The 21,306-nt window shown below is 48.9% G+C and overlaps 1 protein-coding gene across 1 annotated transcript; it reads left to right on the plus strand.

Annotated features, from left to right (window-relative positions):
* Nucleotides 1–12,306: 12,306 nt before the first annotated feature.
* On the plus strand, nucleotides 12,307–19,838 carry SPATC1 (spermatogenesis and centriole associated 1). Its single transcript, XM_086335668.1, has 6 exons — nucleotides 12,307–12,354; nucleotides 12,447–12,516; nucleotides 12,816–13,472; nucleotides 13,691–14,089; nucleotides 14,198–14,337; nucleotides 19,509–19,838. Exons 1-6 carry the CDS (start codon nucleotides 12,307–12,309, stop codon nucleotides 19,836–19,838), a joined length of 1,644 nt encoding a protein of 547 aa, XP_086191794.1.
* The last annotated feature ends 1,468 nt before the right edge of the window (nucleotides 19,839–21,306 follow it).

A 21,306-nucleotide genomic window follows, 5' to 3' on the forward strand; every position in this document is an offset into this window, starting at 1 on the left:
GCCTTTTACCAGCCCTGCTCCACACAATCTCCATCCCCCTCCCCCCAGTCCGGAGCTTTCATTAACCCAAGGTCTTTACCTTGTCACCAGGTCAGGGCCTCCTTCCTCACCTCAGGAGGTGTTCTTGTCGTCCCCCCACCAGGACCCACCCAAGTCCCAGTTTCCTACCTCGGGCCTAATACTACCCCCATCCCCCCACCCCACCCCTACACCCCACCCCTGACCCAACACCCCACCCTAGGGAGTTAACCTAAGCCCGCCTAGCTCCACCCCTAGTGGGAAGCCATCCTTCCCTCAGGAACTGCCTTCCTCTTGGAACCCTTGTCTCCCTTCAGAACCAGCCCCCTCAGGACGCGTCCCTCCTCGGAACTCACCCTCCTCAGAACCCTCCCCCCTCTCAGGACCCACCCGCTATCAGAACCTCCCCGCTCAGAATCCTTCTCCCTCAGAACCCTCCCCCATCAGAACTTCCCCTCTTGGGCCTCTCCCCCCAGAACCCCACCCCCACCCCTCTCAGGACCCCAGCCCACCCTCAGCTCTTGCCTCCCTTTCGGGACCTCTGCCGCCACCTCAGAACCCGCCGCCTCTCAAGATATGTCAACACCCTCCTCTCTTTCGTCCTCCCGCCCGCTGGCCCTCTAAACCTTGGCTCTGGCAGCCTTTGCTCACTGGTTGGTTGGGCTTTCCGGGGTCGTGCCTTAAGCAACACCTTCCCGGCAAGACCCTCTGGCCCCGCCCCCAGGGCAGCCCCGGGACGCTAGCTCCGCCCACATACCCCCGCCCCTTGAGCGGGCCCCTTGCTCTGGCTCCGCCCCTACGCTCGCGCCCCGCCCCGTCAGGTCCCACCCTCTCAGGGCACCCTATAGGACCTCCGCCATCTCGGCTGTCCCACGTCTCCGTCCCCACGAGGATTGGGGTCTCGGTGGCTGGGGTGTCGGTGGCCGGGCTCCCCCTTACCCGGGTTTGGGGCCGGCATTCTCGTGCAGGAGTCAGGGTTCCGCGGCCCGCGAGGCCGCGGGCGGTCGGCAGGCCCCCGAGGGACGGCTGCGGAGGCGCAGCCGCCCGGAGCCAGAGGCCGGCCGGGGAGAAGACGCTTGGGCTTGGCCTAGGGCAGGACCATATGGCAGCCACGTGCTGACCGACGCAATGAGGGGCAGGAGACTCGAGTAGGAAACAGTTAAAACACTGTAAACTTAATTGATAAATATAAGACATTTGCTTAAAAAAAAAAAAAAGTTTGTTCGATGTAACAAAGCTTCCTGAACCCTAAACAATTCTTATGTATAAAATAAATAAGTGCAGTTAATCTAAGCTCTCTTTAAGTTTCTAACACGGTATGTAGTAACATGGGACTTCCCTGGTGGCTCCTCAGTAAAGAACCCACCTGCCAAATGCAGGAGATCTGTCTTCGATCCCTGGGTCAGAAGATCCCCTGAAGAAGGAAATGGCAACACACTCCAGTATTCTTGCCTGGGAAATCCCATAGACAGAGGAGCATGGCAGGCTGTAGTCTGTGGAACTGCAAAAGAATCAGGTACGAATTAACTAAACAACAATAAAAACGTAGTAAAGTACCCAGGAACATTTGAACTCACAAATCTTAATCAGTGAAACATAAATTATAATAAGGTTAAAACAATCAATCACCTGCACATTTTGCTTGAGAATACAAAACTATAGGACTGAAATCCCTTAAACCAAGGCTTAATCTGGGATCCAGGACACTGTTGGCTCAGGACACTCCTGTTCATGGGAATTCCCCTGTGGTCCAGTGGTGAGGACTCTGTGCTTTCAAGTGTCCCCACCCCCCAGCCAAAATTTCAACAGGCCAGTCCTGAGATTCTCACTGCTGACCTTTATGGGTCAAAAACCTGTGAACACTGTGTCCACGACTGAGGCCACAACAGTCTTGGCTTCAAGCAGTGGAAACACAATCCCCCAGGAGCTGTACCAACACAACATGCAGTGCCATCCAGGGATGCACTTAATTGGCCCCTGAACCTTGATAGTGTCTTCACTGCAACCCTAAATGCCTTCAATGAGTCTTTTTGTTAATAACAATTTCAGTTCAGTGGCTCAGTCATGTCTGACTCTTTGCTACCCCATGGACTGCAGCACACCGGGCTTCCCTGTCCATCACCAACTCCCGGAGCTTGCTCAAACTCATGTCAGTGATGCCATCCAACCATCTCATCCTCTGTCGTCCCCTTCTCCTGCCTTCAGTCTTTCCCAGCATCAGGGTCTTTTCCAAGGAGTCAGTTCTTCCCATCAGGTAGCTGAAGTATTGGAACTTCAGCTTCAGCTTTAGTCCTTCCAATGAATATTCAGGACTGATTCCCTTTAGGATGGACTGGTTGGATCTCCTTGCTGTCCAACGGACTCTCAAGAGACTTCTCCAACACCACAGTTCAAAAGCATCAATTGTTTGGCTCTCAGTTTTCTTCATGGTCCGATTCTCACATCCATACATGACTACTGAAAAAATCATAGCTTTGACTAGACTGACCTTTATATGCAAAGTAATATCTCTGCTTTTTAGTACACTATCAAGGTTTGTCATAGATTTTCTTCCAAGGAGCAAGCGTCTTTTAATTTCATGGCTGCAGTCACCATCTGCAGTGATTTTGGAGCCCAAGAAAATAAAGTCTGTCACTGTTTCCATTGTTTCCCCATCTATTTCCCATGAAGTGATGGGACCGGATGCCATGATCTTCATTTTTTGAATGTTGTGTTTTAAGCCAGTTTTTTCACTCTCCTCTTTCACTTTCATTAAGAGTCTCTTCAGTTCCTCTTCACTTTCTGCCATAAGGGTGGTGTCATTTGCATATCTGAGGTTATTGATATTTCTCCCAGCAATCTTGATTCTAGTTTGTGCTTCATCGAGCCAGGCATTTCAAATGATGTACTCTGCATATAGGGCTTCCCTTGTGGCTCAGCTGGTAAAGAATCCACCTGCGATTCGGGAAACCTGGGTTTGATCCCTGGGTTGGGAGGATCCCCTGGAGAAGGGAAAGGCTACCCACTTGGGTATTCTGGTGTGGAAAATTCCATGGACTGCATAGTCCATGGGGTCACAAAGAGTCTGACACGACTGAACAATTTTCACTCACTCACTCACTCACTCAGCATATAAGTTAAATAAGTAGGGTGACAATATACAACCCTGACGTATTCCTTTCCGAATTTGGAACCAGTCCGTTGTTCCATGTCCAGTTCTAATTGTTGCTTCTTGACCTGCATACAGATGTCTCAAGAGGCAGGTCAGGTGGTCTGGTATTCCCATCTCTTTAAGAATGTTCCACAATTTGTTATGATCCACACAGTCAAAGGCTTTGGCATAGTCAATGAAGCAGAAGTAGATAGTTTTCTGGAACTCTCTTGCTTTTTCTATGATCCAACAGATGTGGGCAATTTGATCTCTGGTTCCTCTGCCTCTTCTAAATCCAGCTTGAACATCTGGAAGTGTTTGGTTCATGTATTGTTGAAGCCTCGCTTGGAGAATTTTGAGCATTATTTACTAGTGTGTGAGATAAGTGCAATTGTGCGGTAGTTTGAGCATTCTTTGGCATTGTCTTTCTTTGGGATTGGAATGAAAACTGACCTTTTCCAGTCTTGTAGCCACTGCTGAGTTTTCCAAATTTGCTGGCATATTGAGTGCAGCACTTTCACAGCATCATCTTTCAGAACTTGAAATACCTTAACTGAAATTCCATCACCTCCACTAGCTTTGTTTGTGGTGATGCTTCCTAAGGCCCTCTTGACTTGGCATTCCAGGATGTCTGGCTCTAGGTGAGTGATCACACCATCGTGATTATCTGGGTTGTGAAGATCTTTTTGTACGGTTCTTCTGTGTATTCTTGCCACCTCTTCTTAATATCTTCTGCTTCTGTCAGGTCCATACCATTTCTGTTCTTTACTGTAAAATGTTCCCTTGGTATCTCTAATATTCTTGAAGAGATCTCTAGTCTTTCCCATTTTATTGTTTTTCTCTATTTCTTTGCATTGATCACTAGAGAAGGGTTTCTCATCTCGCCCTGCTATTCTTTGGAACTCTGTGTTCAGATGGGTATATCTTTCCTTTTCTCCTTTGCCTTTCACTTTTCTTTTCTCAGCTATTTGTAAGGCCTCCTCAGACAACAATTTTACCTTTTTGTATTTCTTTTTCTTGAGCATAGTCTTGAGCACTACCTCCTATACAATGTCACGAACCTCCGTCCATTGTTGTTCAGGCACTCCGTCTATCAGATCGAATCCCTTGAATCTATTTCTCACTTCTACTGTATAATCATAAGGGATTTAATTTAGGTCATACCTGAATGGTCTAGTGGTTTTCCCTACTTTCTTCAATTTGAGTCTGAATTGGAAATAAGGAGTTCGTGATCTGAGCCACAGTCAGCTCCAGGTCTTGTTTTTGCTGACTGTATAGAGCTTCTCCATCTTTGGCTGCAAACAATATGATCAATCTGATCTCAGTATTGACCGTCTGATATCCATGTGTAGAGTCATCCCTTGTGTTGTTGGAAGAGGGTGTTTGCTATGACCAGTGTGTTCTCTTGGCAAAACTCTGTTAGCCTTTGCCCTGCTTCATTTTGTACTCCAAAGCCAAATTTTCCTTCTTTTTCCATTCATCTCTTAATAACAATTTTATTAAGATATAATTCACTGGACTTCCTTGGTGGTCCAATGGTTAAGACTTTGCATTTCCAATGCAGGGGGCACAGGTTCAATCCCTGGTCAGGGAACTAAGATTCTCATGCCACAAGGCAAGGCCAATAAACAAACAAACAAAAGATATAATTCACATACTTACCATACAATTCACCCAAAGTGTACAATTTAATATTTTTTGATATATGCACAGATATGTACAAACACCACCATAATCAGCTTTAGAACTCTTTCATCACCCCAAAAATAAATCCTTTAGCAATCACATTCCTACCACTCAATCCTCCTCAGCTCTAAGCAACCACTAATTTACTCTCTGCTATTACGGATGTTTGTTCTGGACATTCCATATAAGTGGATTCATATATCAGTGGCTTTTATGGCTGGTTCCTTTCATTTAGCATAATGTTTTCAAGGTTTATCCATGTTATAGCATGAATCAGTACTTCTAGGTGGGAGATGGGGGACATTGTTTTTATGGATGAATAATATTCCATTAATGGATGTACCACATTCATTTATCCATTCATCAGTTCATGGACTTTTGTTTCCTCCTTTTGGCTATTATTAATAATGATGCTGTAAGCCTTCACGTACAAGTTTTTGTGTGCATATATATTTCCATTTCTCTTGACTGTATAGCCAGGCGTGAATTTGCCGTGTCCTATATAGCTCTATGTTTAACTCTGAGGAACTGCCAGGTTGTATTGCAGTGGAGCGGCATAATTTTACATAGGCCACCATTAATGTAGGAGCATTTCTGTTCCTCCACATCCTGCCAATACTTATTCTCTGACTTTTTGATTATAGCCATCTTGGTGGGTTAGAAGTGGTATATCATTCTGATGTTAATTTGCATTTCCCTGATGACTAATGAGATTGAGCAACTTTTCATGTATTTATTGGCCATTTTTATTTCATCCTTGAGAAATGCCTGTTCAGATCTTTGGTCCATTTTTAAATTGGACTATTTGGTTTTTATTATTGAGTTGTAAGAGTTCTTTATATAATCTGGATATAAGTCCCTTATCAAATATATGATTTGGAAATATTTTCTCCCATTTTGTCTTTTCAGTTTCTTGATAGTGTGCTTTGAAACACAAAAGCTTTTAATTTTGATGAAATCCAACTTATTGTTTCTTTTATTGCTCTGATAGGGAGTTCATGGAATCTGTAAATCAACTAGGGGAGTATATGCTATCTTCACAATATTAAGTCTTCCAATCCATAAACATAGGATATTTTCCATTTATTTAGAGTTTCTTTCATTTCTGTCAATAATGTTTATAGTTTTCAGAGCATAAGTTTTGCATATCTTTTGTTAAATTTATTCCCAAATATTTTACTCTTTTTGATGCTATTGTCTTAATTTTACTTCTGGATTATTCATTGATAGTATATGGAAATACAGTCGACTTTTGTAGACCTGCCGATGAATCTTGCACTCTGTATTCTAAGGACCACACAACTCCTTCAGCTAGTTACCTGTTACCTGATTGAGTTTGGGATCTCACATGGCTGGCACAGGGGTCACAGTTTATAGGGTCATTCTGTGGACAATTCCTAGACTGACCCTTTTTTTTTTTCTTTTTAATTTTTTTTTATTGAAGGATAATTGCTTTACAAAATTTTGTTGTTTTCTGTCAAACCTCAACCTGAATGAGCCATAGGTATACATATATCCCCTCCCTTTTGAACCTCCCTCCCAACTCCCTCCCCATCCCACCCCTCTAGGTTGATACAGAGCCCCTGTTTGAGTTTCCTGAGCCATACAGCAAATTCCCATTGGCTGTCGATTTTACGTATGGTAATGTAAGTTTCCATGTTACTCTTTCCATATATCTCACCCTCTTTTCTCCTGATGTCCATAAGTCTATTCTCTATATCTGTTTCTCCACTGCTGCCCTGTAAATAAGTTCTTCAGTACCATTCTTCTAGATTCCATATATATGTGTTAGAATACCATATTTCTCTTTCTGACTCACTTCACTCTGTATAATAGGTTCTAGGTTCATCCACCTCATCAGAACTGACTCAAATGCACTCCTCTTTATGGCTGAGTAATATTCCATTGTGTATATGTACCACAACTTCTTTTTCCATTCATCTGTCGATGGACATCTAGGTTGCTTCCATGTTCTAGCTATTGTAAATAGTGCTGCAGTGAACAGTGGGATACATGTGTCTGTTTCAGTTTTGGTTTCTTAAGGTTATATGCCTAGGAGTGGGATTGCTGGGTCATATAGTGGCTTCATTCCTAGTTTTTTAAATAATCTCCATACCATCTTTCATAGTGGCTGTATCAATTTACATTCTCACTAACAGTGCAAGAGTGTTCCCTTTTCTCCACACCTTCTCCAGCATTTATTGCTTGTAGACTTTTTATGATGGCCATTCTGAGTGGTGTGAGGTGCTATCTCAATGTAGTTTTGATTTGCATTTCTCTAATAATGAGCAATGTTGAGCATCTTTTCATGTGTTTGTTAGCCATCTGTATGTCTTCTTTGGAGAAATGTCTGCTTAGGTCTTCTTCCCACTTTTTGACTGGGTTCTTTGTTTTTCTGGCATTGAGTTGTATGAGCTGCTTGTGTATTTTGGAAATTAATCCTTTGTCAGTTGTTTAATTTGCTATTATCTTCTCCTATTCTGAGGGCTGTCTTTTCACCTTGCTTATAGTTTCCTTTGCTGTGTAAAAGCTTTTAAGTTTAATCAAGTCTCACTTATTTACTTTTGTTTTTGTTTCCATTACTCTAGGAGGTGGGTCATAGAGGATCTTGCTTTGATTTATGTCATTGGGTGTTCTGCCTTTGTTTCCTCTAAGAGTTTTGTCATTTCTGGTCTTACATTCAGGTCTTTAATCCATTTTGAGTTTGTCTTTGTGTATGGTGTTAGGAAGTGTTCTAATTTCATTATTTTATATGTAGCTGTCCAGTTTCCCCAGCACCATTTATTGAAGAGGCTGTCTTGCTTCCTTTGTCAAAAATAAGGTACCCATAGGTGCATGGGTTAATTTCTGGGCTTTCTATCTTGTTCCATTGGTCTATATTTCTGTTTTTGTGCCAGTACCATACTGTCTTGATGACTGTAACTTTGTAGTATAATCTGAAGTCAGGAAGGTTGCTTCCTTCAGCTCCGTTCTTCTTTCTCAAGACTGCTTTGGCTATTCGGGGTCTTTTGTGTTTCCATATGAATTGAGAAATTTTTTGTTCTAGTTCTGTGAAAAATGCCATTGGTAATTTGATAGGGATCACATTGAATTTGTAGAATAGTCATTTTCACAATATTGATTCTTCCTACCCAGGAACATGGAATATCTCTCCATCTGTTTATGTCATCTTTGATTTCTTTCATCAGTGTCTTATAATTTTCTATGTACAGTTCTTTTGTCTCCTTGCTGCTGCTAAGTTGCTTCAGTCGTGTTCAACTCTGTGCGACCGCATGGACTGCAGCCTACCAGGCTCCACTGTCCATGGGATTTCCAGGCAAGAGTACTGGAGTGGGGTGCCATTGCCTTCTCCTTAGGTAAGTTTATTCCTAGAAATTTAATTCTTTTTGTTGCAATGGTAAATGAGATTGATTCCTTAATTTCTCTTTCTGATTTTTCATTGTTAGTATATAGAAATGCAAGTGATTTCTGTGAATTGATTTTGTATCCTGCAACTTTGCAAAATTCACTGATTAGCTCTAGTAATTTTCTGGTACTATCTTTAGGGTTTTCTCTGTACAGTATCATGTCATCTGCAAACAAAGAGCTTTATTTCTTCTTTTCCTATCTGGATTCCTTTTATTTCTTTTTCTTCTCTGACTGCTGTAGCTAGGACTTCCAAAGCTATGTTGAATAATAGTGGTGAAAGTGGACACTCTTGTCTTGTTCCTGATCTTAGGGGGAATGCTTTCAGTTTTTCACCATTGAGAATAATGTTTGCTGTAGGCTTATCATATACAGCCTTTACTATGTTGAAGTAAATTCTTCCTATGCTCATTTTTTGAAGAGTTTTAATCACAAATGGGTGCTGAATTTTGTCAAAGGCTTCTTTTGCATCTATTGAGATTATCATATGCATTTTATCTTTCAATTTGTTAATATGATCTATCACATTGATTGATTTGTGTATATTGAAGAATCCTTGCATTCCTGGAATAAACCCAACTTGATCACGGTGTATGAGCTTTTTGATGTGTTGCTGAATGCTGTTTGCCAGAAATTTGTTGAGGATTTTTGCATCTATGTTCATCAGTGATATTGGCCTGTAGTTTTCTTTTTTGTGTTGTCTTTGTTTGGTTTTGGTATCAGGGTGATGGTGGCCTCGTAGAATGAGTTTGGAAGTGTTCCTTCCTCTGCAATTTTTGGAAACAGTTTTAGAAGGATAGGCATTAGCTCTTCTCTAAATGTTTGACAAAATTCTCCTGTGAAGCCATCTGGTCCTGGGCTTTTGTTTTGGGGGAGATTTTTTTTTTATCACAGCTTCAATTTCAGTGCTTGTAATTGGGTTGTTCATAATTTCTATTTCTTCCTGGTTCAGTCTTGAAAGATTGAACTTTTCTAAGAATCTGTCCATTTCTTCCATGTTATCCATTTTATTGCCATACAGTTGTTCATAATAGCCTCTTATAATCCTTTGTATTTCTGCATTGTCTTCTGTAACCTTTCCTTTTTCATTTTTCATTTTGTTGATTTTATTCTTCTCTCTTTTTTTCTTGATGAATCTGGCTAAAGGTTTGTCAATTTATCTTCTCAAAGAACCAGCTTTTAGCTTTATCTTTACTATTGTTTCCTTCATTTCTTTTTCATTTATTTCTGCTCATATCTTTATGATGTCTGTCCTTCTACTAATTTGGGTTTTTTTGTTGTTCTTCTTCTTTTTCCAGTTGTTTTAGGTGTAAAGTTAGGTTGTGTATTCGATGTTTTTCTTGTTTCTTGAGGTAGAATTGTATTGCTATAAACTTCCCTCTTAGAACTGCTTTTGCTGCAGTTCAATACATAAGGAGCACCTCAATACATAAGACAAATACTAACAGACATAAAAGGAGAAATTGACAGTAACTCAATCCCATAAGTTTTGAGTTGTTGTGTTTTCATTGTCATTTGTTTCTAGAAATTTTTTGATTTCCCTTTTGATTTCTTCAGTAACCTGTTGGTTATTTAGAAATGTGTTGTTTAATCTCCATGTATTTGTGCTTCTTACAGTTTTTTTCTTGTAATTGATATCTAGTCTCATAAGCCTTGTGGTTGGGGAAGGTGCTTAATATGATTTCAATTTTCTTAAATTTACTGAGGTTGGATTTGTGACCCAAGATGTGGTCTATCCCAGAGAATGTTCCATGTGCACTTGAGAAGAAGGTATATTCTTCCGCATTTGGATGCAATGTCCTGAAGATATCAATGAGATCCACTGCATCTAATGTATCATTCAAGACTTGTGTTTCCTTATTAATTTTCTGTTTTGATGATCTGTCCATTGGTGAGAGTGGGGTGTTAAAGTCTCCTACTATTCTTGTGTTCCTGTCAGTTTCTCCTTTTATGTCTGTTAGTGTTTGTCTTATGTACTGAGGTGCTCCTATGTTGGGTGCATAGATATTTACAATTGTTATGTCTTCCTCTTGAATTGATACCTTGATCATTATGTAGTGTCCTTCCTTATCTCTTGTAATATTCTTTATTTTAAGGTCTATTTTTTCTGATATGAGGGTTGCTACTCCAGCTTTCTTTAGCTTCCCATTTGTATGGACTATATTTTTCCACCCTCTCACTTTCTAGACTGACCCTTTTTTAAGTCTCAGGTTTCATCTGTGCTCATATATAATCATATTCTTCATGTTTATTGAACACTTCCTATGGCCCAAGCACTGCTCCAGGCACAGGGCAACAGCAGCACACAGACGAAGCCCTGCCTGCATGGAGCTTCCATGCTAATCGAGGGAGCCAGGGCAAACCAGTAAGTTGTTGCAGAGTGTCTTAGAGCGGGATAAGTGCCAAGAAGGAAGTCATCGAGGAGAGGGGAAGGAGCAGGTGGCCTGAAGGAACCTGGCAATTCCGGATGGAAGACCTCCCCGAGAAGGTCTCACGTGAAGGATGAGTGGCAGTGCAGGGCCAACCAGGCACACAGGAAGAGCAGTCCAGGCGGAAATGAGCGAGTGAGTCGCTCAGTCACGTCCACCTCTTTGCGACCCCATGGACTATACAGTCCATGGCATTCTCCAGGCCAGAATACTGGATTAGGTAGACATTTCCTTCTCCAGAGGATCTTCCCAACCCAGGAATCAAACCCAGGTCTCCCGCATTGCAGGCGGATTGCAATGGGACCAGCCAAGGCAAAGACAGAGGCAAGGGCGTGGTGGGGGCATCAGTGAGATGGTCTCAGAGACCATGAGGACCGACTGTGCAGAGATTGTCTTCTCTCCCGAGTCCTGGAGATGCTGCCTAAGTCATCCAGACCCCAGGCTCCTGGAAGAGGAGACGGGCCGAGGAGGACGGACACTCAGCTCGGATGTCCATGCCCTACCACCTCTGGCCCACCACTGCCCAGTCCCTCACACACTTCCTCCCCATGGGCTCTTCCCTTAAGCGTTACTGTCTCCTCAATCCTAAAGCAAAAATCCCAAAAAGTCAAAACAAGAAATCATCAAAGACTGATTCTGAAATTTTAATTTATTTGTTTGGAAAAAATAACAAAACTTAAAATGTTTGGCTGGATGTCCTGGTAGTGTAGCACCAATGTACCACCCCCAGGACTTCGAAGGGAACATCAGATGTTCTAAGGGGTCTTAAAGCAGAGGGGCTCGGCAGTGTGCATTGAGAAACTGTAAAATGTCTGTTTTCAGAGGGTGGGGGAATAACAAAGATTTATATAGTAGTATTTTTGTTCCTGGGAAAACTGGAATCAATAGAATCCCCCAACTGAAATCGGCTCGATAAATAATGGCATGTACACAAGATGGAAACCACCGTGGCCAAATAAGCACTGTTTTCCAAGAATGACACAGCTGGAGGGAGCATCTCCCAGAGACGGGGCACATAAGGACATAGGGACATAGAGTCAGTGTACACGTGTGCGTGGCCTGGGAGCCAGGAACAGCTGGCTTCACCTTTTTTTAAATGGCTGAGAGAAAAATCAAAGGAGAGGACTATTTCACAACATGGAAGAAGCCCATGAAATTCAAATACTAGCATTCGTGAATTTTTGCTGCCACACATCCACGTCCATTTGTTTCCACGTTGTCCTTGAAAACTTGAAAACAGCCACGATGACAGAGCTGAGAAGCTGCAGCAAGAGTGGCCAGGAAGGCTGGAGGTCTGTAGACAGCTCCTCACTGAGGGGTCTGCCAGCCCCTGACCCGCATAACCACCTGGAGACGTCTTCAAGGCCACACACACAGGGCTTTGTAATACGACGCACTGCAGGGCGACAGGTCGACCAGTGGTGTTCATCGCTTTTTGACTTGTCTGTGTTTCCATTCTTTCCTTGTCATAAGCATGTTCTGCTTTTATTTTTATAACGTGGAAGCTTCCATCAAACTGCACACTCACAGACGCCTTTCCCACGCCCTCCCTAGGGGACTTCTCCTTCCAACAGGGGTCACTTGGTCATTCCGGAGCAGTTTCCTCAGGAACCAGGGGCAAACAGGCCCCCAGGCCGCATGCGGGGGTGGGCACAGCAGGCCCTCCTGCAGCCGCATCCCCTGCGGGTAGGCAGGGGCCAGGCACACCCTGGGCTCCAGCCACTTCCAGTTCTGGCCCCCTGACGGTCCCTCATGTTGTGAGCTTCAGCTGTCCTTAGGAGGACAGTGGTCAGGAGGCCTGGGCCCACCTCTCCCCACCAGGGCACAGAGGGGTCAACTTGGCCACCTGTGTGTTCAAACCGTCCCCTCTTCAGCAAGGGGTCAGCAGCTCAGGGCAGCGGCTTGTCTGAGGGGCAGGTAGCGTGGAAGGTCCTGGCGGTGGGGGCAGGCGTTTAGGGAGGTGATCCTGGGAGGAAGCAGGTGCCCTCAGAGGATAGAGACGAGGAGCCAGATCCTCGCGTGGGATCCGCCTAGAGGGGAGGCTCAGAGAGTTGGTCAGCTCATCGGAAGCAGATGGGCCTCGTGGTCCAGGCCCTGCCACAGTGGGAGAGAGCCTGGCGTCTCAGTGCTTTCTCTGTGTCCCCCAGGTGTCTTCCTGCCCCCGTCCCCGGCAGCAGCAAACGAACCCATCCTGGAAGAAGTGGGGATTGTGGCTCTGGCACCCCTGGCCGACGTGCTAAACAGCCCGCAGCCCAGCCCCGTGGCAGGCCCCATCGTGAGCCCCCTGGCAGGCCCTCTCAACACGCTGCTGCCCGGCCCAGGGCCCACCTCCCAGAGCAGCCCACTCACCAGCCTCCTGAGCAGCCACCTGGCCAGCCCCCTGGTAGTGCCCCAAGTGGGCACACCAACCAGCTCCCTGGGCCTGCCCTCCACCGGCTCCCTGATGCCCAGCAACCCCCTGGCGGGCCCCATGGCAGTGCCCCCAGGGGGCACACCAACCAGTTCCCTGGGCCTGCCCTCCACCGGCCCCCTGACTCCAGGAAGCCCCCTGGTGGGCCCCCTAGCTGTGTCTCAGAACGGCCCCCTGATGCCCCCTATGACAGGCTCGGGGGTCCTCTCCCTGAACAGCCCCCTGCTCACCTCCACGGCCGCCCCTCTAGGTGTCTCTCAGAACGTTCTGGCCAACCCCATGAACAATCTGGTGCTGTCGGAGGCCCCACGGGTGAGGCTGGCAGAGCCGCTCCGAGGATATCCCCCGGGACCCCACCCCTCGGCTGACAGGGGACCTTCTGCCACCTCCAAAGGTAACAGATGTGGGGATGGGGGGTGGGCCCTGCCAGGCCAGTCCTTGGTCCTGCCTCGCTCTAATCTGCCTCCTTTCCTTTCTGCCCCTCCCGCACATCACTAGTTTCACTCCCCACTGAGCACCCCCAGCCAACCCAGGAGCCGGAGCCCCTCAGCATGACATTTGTGGGTGCACCCATCCAGACCTCCACCCCTGTTGGTGCCCTGGGCACTCCAGGCCCCGTGATAGCCTTCTCCTATGGCACCTCAGATGCTCAGACACAGCCTGGCGGCCCCCAGGGACAAGTGATCCCTGCCTCTGTCCCTGTCTCGACTGCCTCCAACATGGCCATCCTCACCTCTGCCCCTACCCCCACCCCCACAGTGACCACCAGCTACACCCCCTCAAGCACACCGCACCCCTCTGCCCGAACGCACCACTCCCCATCCCGGCCCTCGCCCACCCCTCACTCCCCTCCACGCAACCCCCGCTCCCCACCGCGAACCTCGTCCTCCCCGGCTTCAGTCACCGACGCCCGTGGTCCACGCGGCCCAGAGCAGTCTCGGAAAAGCATCCTGGAGTTGGAGCGGAAGCTAGCCCACCGCAAGAGCAGCAAGTTCCCCGACAGCTCTCGAGGTCAGCGCGAGGCTGGGGTCCCCTCTGCTGCCCATGGAGACCTCCCAGGCACCCCTTGGGCTGCTGGCCACAGCCACTGATCACTCTGTCCACCCCTGTTGTCCCCAGAATCAAAGCAGCTAGCCTGGGAGAGGCTGGTGGGGGAGATCGCCTTCCAGCTGGACCGCAGGATCCTGTCCAGCATCTTCCCCGAGCGTGTGAGGCTCTATGGCTTCACAGTCTCCAACATTCCAGAGAAGATCATCCAGGTGTGTCCTGCCCATCCCCACTGGCCACCGGAGGGCCTGCCCACCACTGCAAGGGTGGGGAGCTTGCTGGCTCTCGACGGGCTTCTGGGGGCCAGCCAGGCAGAGCACAGCAGAATCTGAGGGCACCCAGGGATGCAGGAAGCTCAGTGCTCAGTCCAGTGGCCAGCAGGTGTCCAGGGTGTCCGGCCGCAGGGGCCTGTGTCCCAGCCCCATGGGAGGCCTTCCCAAAGAGCAGAGCAGCGAGGGCCCCCGCAGGGTCAGATGTGCGCTCCCAGCCTTCTCACTGCCGTGGCCTCTGGACCTCCGAGCTCTGCTCCCAAGGGCCCTTCCCCAGGCTGGCAGAGCTGAGGCCTCAGCCTTCTTCCCCGAGGGGTCTGAGTCCTCAAGGGTCACAGGTGGACACAGTGGAGGCCGGTTTCGGAGCCTCTGAGTAGCTGCGGCCTGGTGGCCATTGAGGCTGGGCTAATTCCAGTCCATTCCCAGCCTGCCCTCCACTAAGCCCACTACCCCCAAGGGACATGGAGGACAGTGCTTCCCAAACGAGTCTGGGCGCTTCTTGCCGCCACCGTGTACTAGGCGCTGACGAATGGGAGCCTGGGGGTGGGAGGGCGTGGGCCGGACACCCTGCGGCCCTGCTCCCCAAAATGAGCGAAGGCACGCCCTTCGCGACTGACGCCCCGCGGGTGGGGGCGGCGGTGAGCGCACAGGAGTAGGGGGCGCGAGGGTGGCAGCCTCTGCCTCTCAGCGTTCATCCGCGGGGACTGAGCCCTCTGTGCCCCTTCCTCTCTCCTTGGCCGGGCTGTCAGCCTGAGTCTGAGTGGGCAGAAATGACGTTCGGTTACAATGGGCTCATCAGTTCCGCGGGTTGCATTTGCCTTCTCCATTTGTTAAGGTGTCCGTTTAGGTTTTTAATTTTACCGTGGCCAGAATTATCTGCCTTTTCCTTTATCTGTGCTTTTCAAGTCTTGTTTAAGACTGGAGCTGCCAGCCCCGCCTCAGTCCCCTCTTCCAGTCCACGTGTGTGGGCTCCGGTCCTCCCTTCCAGCCCTGCCACAAGCCGATGTCCTAATCCAGCTGCAGAGGTAGCCTGGGCATCCTTCTTCCAGACTGTAGTAGCTCCTCTTGGCCCTTCACTCTTCAATAAGAATTTCAGGGTCTGTCAAGTTCTAAGAAAAATCCAGTTCAAATGTTTGGGTTTTCATTGGTTTACAGGTTGAGCTGGGGACGTTTCCCATCTTTGCCCTATTGGTATCCTTGTGTTGCTGGTGTCAGCAAGCCCACGTTGCTAACATCCGGTTTGACGACCCTTGACCTGTCTTGGGAGCTAAAATTCAGACTTAAATTGAAGTAGGGAAAACCATTAGGCAATTCAGGTATGACCTAAATCAAATCCCTTACGATTATATAGTAAAAGTGACAAATAGATTCAAGGGATTCGATCTGATAGACAGAGTGCCTGAACAACAATGGACGGGGGTTCGTAACACTGTACAGGAGGCAGTGACCAAGACCATTCCCAAGAAAAAGAAATGCAAAAAGGTAAAATGGTTCTGAGGAGGCCTTACAAATAGCTGAGAAAAGAAGCAAGAGGCAAAGGAGAAAAGGAAAAACATACCCATCTGAATGCAGAGTTTGAGAGAATAGCAAGGAAAGATGAGAAATCCTTCTTTGTGATCAATACAAAGAAATATAGGAAAATAGAATGGAAAAGATGAGATCTCTTCAAGAAAATTAGAGATACCAAGGGAACATTTCATGTAAAGATGGGCTCAATAAAGAACAGAAACAGTATGGACCTAACAGAAGCAGAAGATATTAAGAACAGGTGGCAAGAATACACAGAAGAACTGTACAAAAAAGATCTTCATGACTCAGATAACTACAATGGTGTGATCACTCACCTGGACCCATACATTCTGTGGTCCAAAGTCAAGTGGGCCTTAGGAAGCATCACCATGAACAAAGCTTGTGGAGGTGACATAATTCCAGCTGAGCTATTTTAAATACTCAGAGATGATGCTATGGAAGTGCTGCACTCAATACACCAGCAAATTTGGAAAACTCAGCAGTGGCCACCGGACTGGAACAGGTCAGTTTTCATTCCAATCCCAAAGAAAGGCAATGCCAAAGAATGCTCAAACTACCACACAATTGCACTCATCTCACACGCTAGCAAAATAGTGCTAAAATTCTCCAAGCCAGCTTCAACAGCTCATGAACCAAGAACTGTCAGATGTTCAAGCTGGATTTAGAAAAGGCAGAGGAACCAGAGATCAAATTGCCAACATCCACTGGATCATAGGAAAAGCAAGAGAATTCCAGAAAAACATCTACTTCTGCTTCATTGACTAGGCTAAAGCCTTTGACTGTGTGGATCACAACAAACTGTGGAAAATTGTTAAAGAGATGGAAATACCAGTCTACCTTACCTGCCTCCTGAGAAATCTGTATGCAGGTCAAGAAGCAACAGTTAGAACTGGACATGGAACAATGGACTGGTTCCAAATTGGGAAAGGAGTACATCAAGGCTATATATTGTCACCCTGCTTATTTAACTTATGTGCAGAGTACATCATGCAAAATGCCGGGCTGGATGAAGCACAAGCTGGAATCAAGATTGCTGGGAGAAATATCAATAAATCTCAGATATGCAGGTGACACCACCCTTGTGGCAGAAATCAAAGAGGAACTAAAGAGTTTCCTGATGAAAGTGAAACAGGAGAGTGGAAAAGCTGCCTTCAGTTCACTCGCTCAGTTGTGTCCAACTCTTTGGGACCCCCATGGAGTGCAGCATGCCAGGCTTCCCTGTCCATCAGCAACTTCCGGAGCTTGCTCAAAGCTGGCTTAAAAATCAACACTCAAAAAACACAGATCATGGCATCTGGTCCCATCACTTCATGGCAAATAGATGGGGAAACAATGGAAATAGTGACAGACTTTATTTTCTTGGGCTCCAAAGTCATGGAAGATGGTGACTGGAGCCATGAAATTAAAAGATGCTTGCTCCTTGGAAGAAAAGCTATGACCAACCTAGACAGCATATTAAAAAGCAGAGACGTTACTTTGCTGACAAATTTGTGAATAATCAAAGCTATGGTTTTTGCAGTAGTCATGTATGGATGTGAGAGTTGGACCATAAAGAAGGCTGAGTGCCATAGAATTGATGCTTTTGAACTATGGTGTTGGAGAAGACTCATGAGAGTCCCTTGGAGAGCAAGGAGGTCAAACCAGTCAATCTTAAAGGAAATCAATCCTGAATACTAACTGGAAGGACTGATGCTGAAGCTGAAACTCCAGTACTTTGGCCACCTGACTCAAAGAACCAACTCACTGAAAAAGACCTTGATGGTGGGAAAGACTGAAGGCAGAAGGGGACAACAGGGGATGAGATGGTTGGATGGCATCCCTGACTCAATGGACATGAGTTTGAGCAAGCTCTGGGAGATGGTGATGGACAGGAAGCCTGGTGTGCTGCAGTCCATGGGGTCGCAAAGAATGGGACTCAACTGAGTGACTGAACTGAACTGAACTGAACTGACCTGTCCTGGACCACAGCCACCACTCCTGCTGTGTCATGCGTGCAGGCACGGTGGCTATTCAAAAATGGGCACATGACACAGAGAAGCACAATATTTATGTCTCTAAAATGCTGCGTCTGATATCTAGTTGGCAAAGATTACATTAAATTGTAAGATAAAGTCTAGTTGCCCATGTAGATTAGACATCAAACCGTGGAAAGAGGGTTTGAGTTGTTTGAAACTGCCCATTTAAATGGAAATAAGCTCGGTCTTTCAGTGCCTGGGCTGTGCAAGTCCTCCCCTTCCCCACCACTCTTCGCCCTGCCGGATTGTTTCTACTTACACTGGGCAATAGTCACAGCCCTAAATGCAACTCCCCAGAGAAGAGCCAAGAAGAGGAGGCAGAATGTCTGTAAGGCAATTTTTCAGTGTTTAAGAAAGTCAATAGTTCCGCCAATACTCCAGCACTCCAGCCTCCACCTTGCTGGCCTCCAGCAGATGGAGCCAGATGGAACCCAGGTCAGGAAGACAGGCCTGTCCCAGTGTTGCAAAGTGGCTCAGGGTTGCCCCTGCCAGAAGTCAGAGGTTGCTTTGGCTGAACCCTAACATGAGCCTGGTGCTCCGCTCACACGACCACCCAGGGAGGGGCAGACAGGGAACTAACTGGAGAAGGCGATGCTTGAGCGGACTGGGCGACCCTAGGAGGTGGTGTCTAGGGAACTGCGGGCAGAGGGTGAGCAGGGCCAGATGGGGGCCTTGAGGGTCAGCCCTGGCCCTGGAGCTGGAGCAGCGGGAACCACACGGGGGCTCTAACTGGGCAACACCCAGCCAATTCCGTGCACTGCCAACCCACTGTTTCATGGGCCTGGGGGCAGCGGTACCAGCGACAGGTACAGAATTTGCAGGACCAAGTGCACAGGAAAACACAGCACTCCTTGTTCAAAAATTAAGACCTCGAGATTGCTTCAGCAGAACTTCAAGCTGAGGGCACCAGAAGGCAGTGGAGGGAGGGATTGGGAGGCGGGGTGCAGGCCCAGCCCGGCAGGGACAAAGTAGGTGAAGACCGACCTCAGGCCCAGACACCGGAGCCGGCGCCCGAGTGACAGCAGTGCTGGGACTCAGGGCCTTGGCTCTGGGCCCGGGGTTGTCAGCGCATGGTGAGGGCTGGAAGGGACCCCCGCAGGGTGTGGGCACAAGATGCTAAGGATGGGGTGTTGGGACAGGGGGCCTAGAGAACAGCCTGAGAAGTAGGAGGGCCGGACCCAGGAGGAGGCCTGGGAAAGACCCTGGGTGGCATTTTCCCAGTCAGGCAACCCTGGGGGTTTGGGGAGGTCCCCTGGTGTCTCATCACCAGCAGCCACGCCCTCCGTCCTCTGCTGCTTGTGGCCCCAGCTCAGTCCAATTCCAGGTGGTGGATGGAGCTGGTGATGGGGCTGCTGGAAGCTCTGAGCTCAGGCTCAGCCCACAGGGTTCCCCCACCCTGGATCCCTAGAGGCACCTCGGCCAGGGCCTCCAGGACACCTCCCTGCAGGTCCCACCCTCCGACCGTGATCCTGGCGGAACCACACCCCACAGCCTCCTTTGCCCCCATGTGTTTGCCTGCTCTTGGGCCAGGGTGGAGCCAAGGGTCCCTGACCATTGCTGTCCCCTCAGGCCTCCCTGAACCCCAGTGACCACAAGCTGGACGAGGAGCTGTGCCAGACGCTCACACAGCGCTACGTGAGCATCATGAACCGGCTGCAGAGCTTGGGCTACAACGGGCGGGTGCACCCAGCGCTGACGGAGCAGCTGGTGAACGCTTATGGCATCCTTCGGGAGCGGCCGGAGCTGGCCGCGTCCGAGGGTGGCTCCTATACAGTGGACTTCCTGCAGCGCGTGCTGGTGGAGACTGTGCACCCCAGCATGCTCACTGATGCGCTGCTGCTGCTCTCCTGCCTCAGCCAGCTGGCCCACGATGATGGCAAGCCCATGTTCATCTGGTGACGCCACCATTAAAGCTTCCCTCGGACGCTGGCCGTTGGGCCCGGGCCGGTACTCCTGGGTGGTGCCGCCTCCTCTGGGGCCCTTCCGTCCTGTCTGCTCTCAGGGCTCCTGCCCCTCGGGGTCCCCGGAGAGAGCCCCAAGGCCAAATTTCAGCAGCTGTCATGCTGAGGGGGTGTTCCAGAGGCCCCACATCTCCCCTCACATGGCCTGAGGCCTGGAATAGCCAAGCAGGAAGCGAGAAGGAGCCGAGCTGGCAGCGGGTGTGTGGGTGTGCCCGCAGCCCTGACCACCTGCTGGCGGCCAGGTGAGGCCTGGGCCCAGAGCAGAAGGCAGAGTGGGCTCCAGAGGAGGCTGTGGGCACAGGAGCGCCTCCCTCTGCACTAGGCAGGGACAAGGAGGGTGGGGACATGTTTTCTGGACCCTCATCAAGGGCAGGGGGACATTAAAGGGACAGGAGCCAGGAGAAAGAGACTCACTCACACCTGGGCACTGGGCAGCCCAGGGAGGTGGGGGCCCTGCAAGGCCAAAGGCTCCCGCAGGAAGGGACTAGACTGTGAGAGTCAGAAGTGGGAGGGCAGCTCCCCACTATTGAAGGGGTACAGCTGAGCAGCACAGGACAGCTGGAGTGGGGTGGGGTAGGAGGGGACACGGGAGGTAACCTATAGACTCAGAGAGGGAAGGCTGGTGGGGAGTGCGGGATGCCCTGAGTGTAGGCCAGGGTGCTTGTCCCTTCAGGACCTGCATGAGGAGCGGAGAGGGCCTTCCTGCAGGAGGGGAGGAGGCCAGAGGTGGTGGTGGGGATGCGGACCCCAGCCAGGAGGCTTCCCGAGTACCGCTGCCCACCAGCCTGAGGATCACCAGGGGACAGAGGAGCCACCGGGCATGGGTTAATGTCAGCTACCAGCAAGAGGGTACAGAGGAGAGGGGGTTAGTGTGAGCTGGGGTCTCTGGCCCCAGAGCTGCTGCCTCTCTGCAGCCTTACTCCCCTCCCCCCAGGCCTACTTCAGCAGATGAAATCAGACCCCTGGGAAAGGCAGGGAGGGCCCCTGCATACAGACAGGCAGAGAGCCCTAGGTGCGCCTAGCTCTGTCTGCTGAGAAGGCTGAACAACAGGACAGACGGTAGGAAGGAGCACACCCAGCACCAGACCTTGATTACTACAGGGGATCCGGGATTTCTGGAAAATTTGGGGGGGGGGGCGGTGCGAGGAACAGAGCCCCTTCTCTGTGTCTGCAGGCGGGAAGGGCAACCCTGGCCCAAGCTTCAGGGCAATTTAGGAGCCAACCGTAAGAGCTCTAGGAACCGCTTCGCAGCTGGAATGAGAAAGATGGGGGCCAGGGAGGGGAGGGCAAGGCAGCACCTGAGCAAGGCCAAGTAGCTCGGTCCTGGGACCCAATAGAGTGGCTCCCATCTGGCTCGCGTGCCCCGGAGGGCCAAGCCGGCCGCGCAGAGCTGAACCAACGGTCCT

Source organism: Bos grunniens, chromosome 14 (assembly GCF_055505025.1).
Source record: "Bos grunniens cultivar Pamir isolate PY7600 chromosome 14, Bosgru_T2T1.0, whole genome shotgun sequence".
NCBI lineage: Eukaryota > Metazoa > Chordata > Mammalia > Artiodactyla > Bovidae > Bos > Bos grunniens.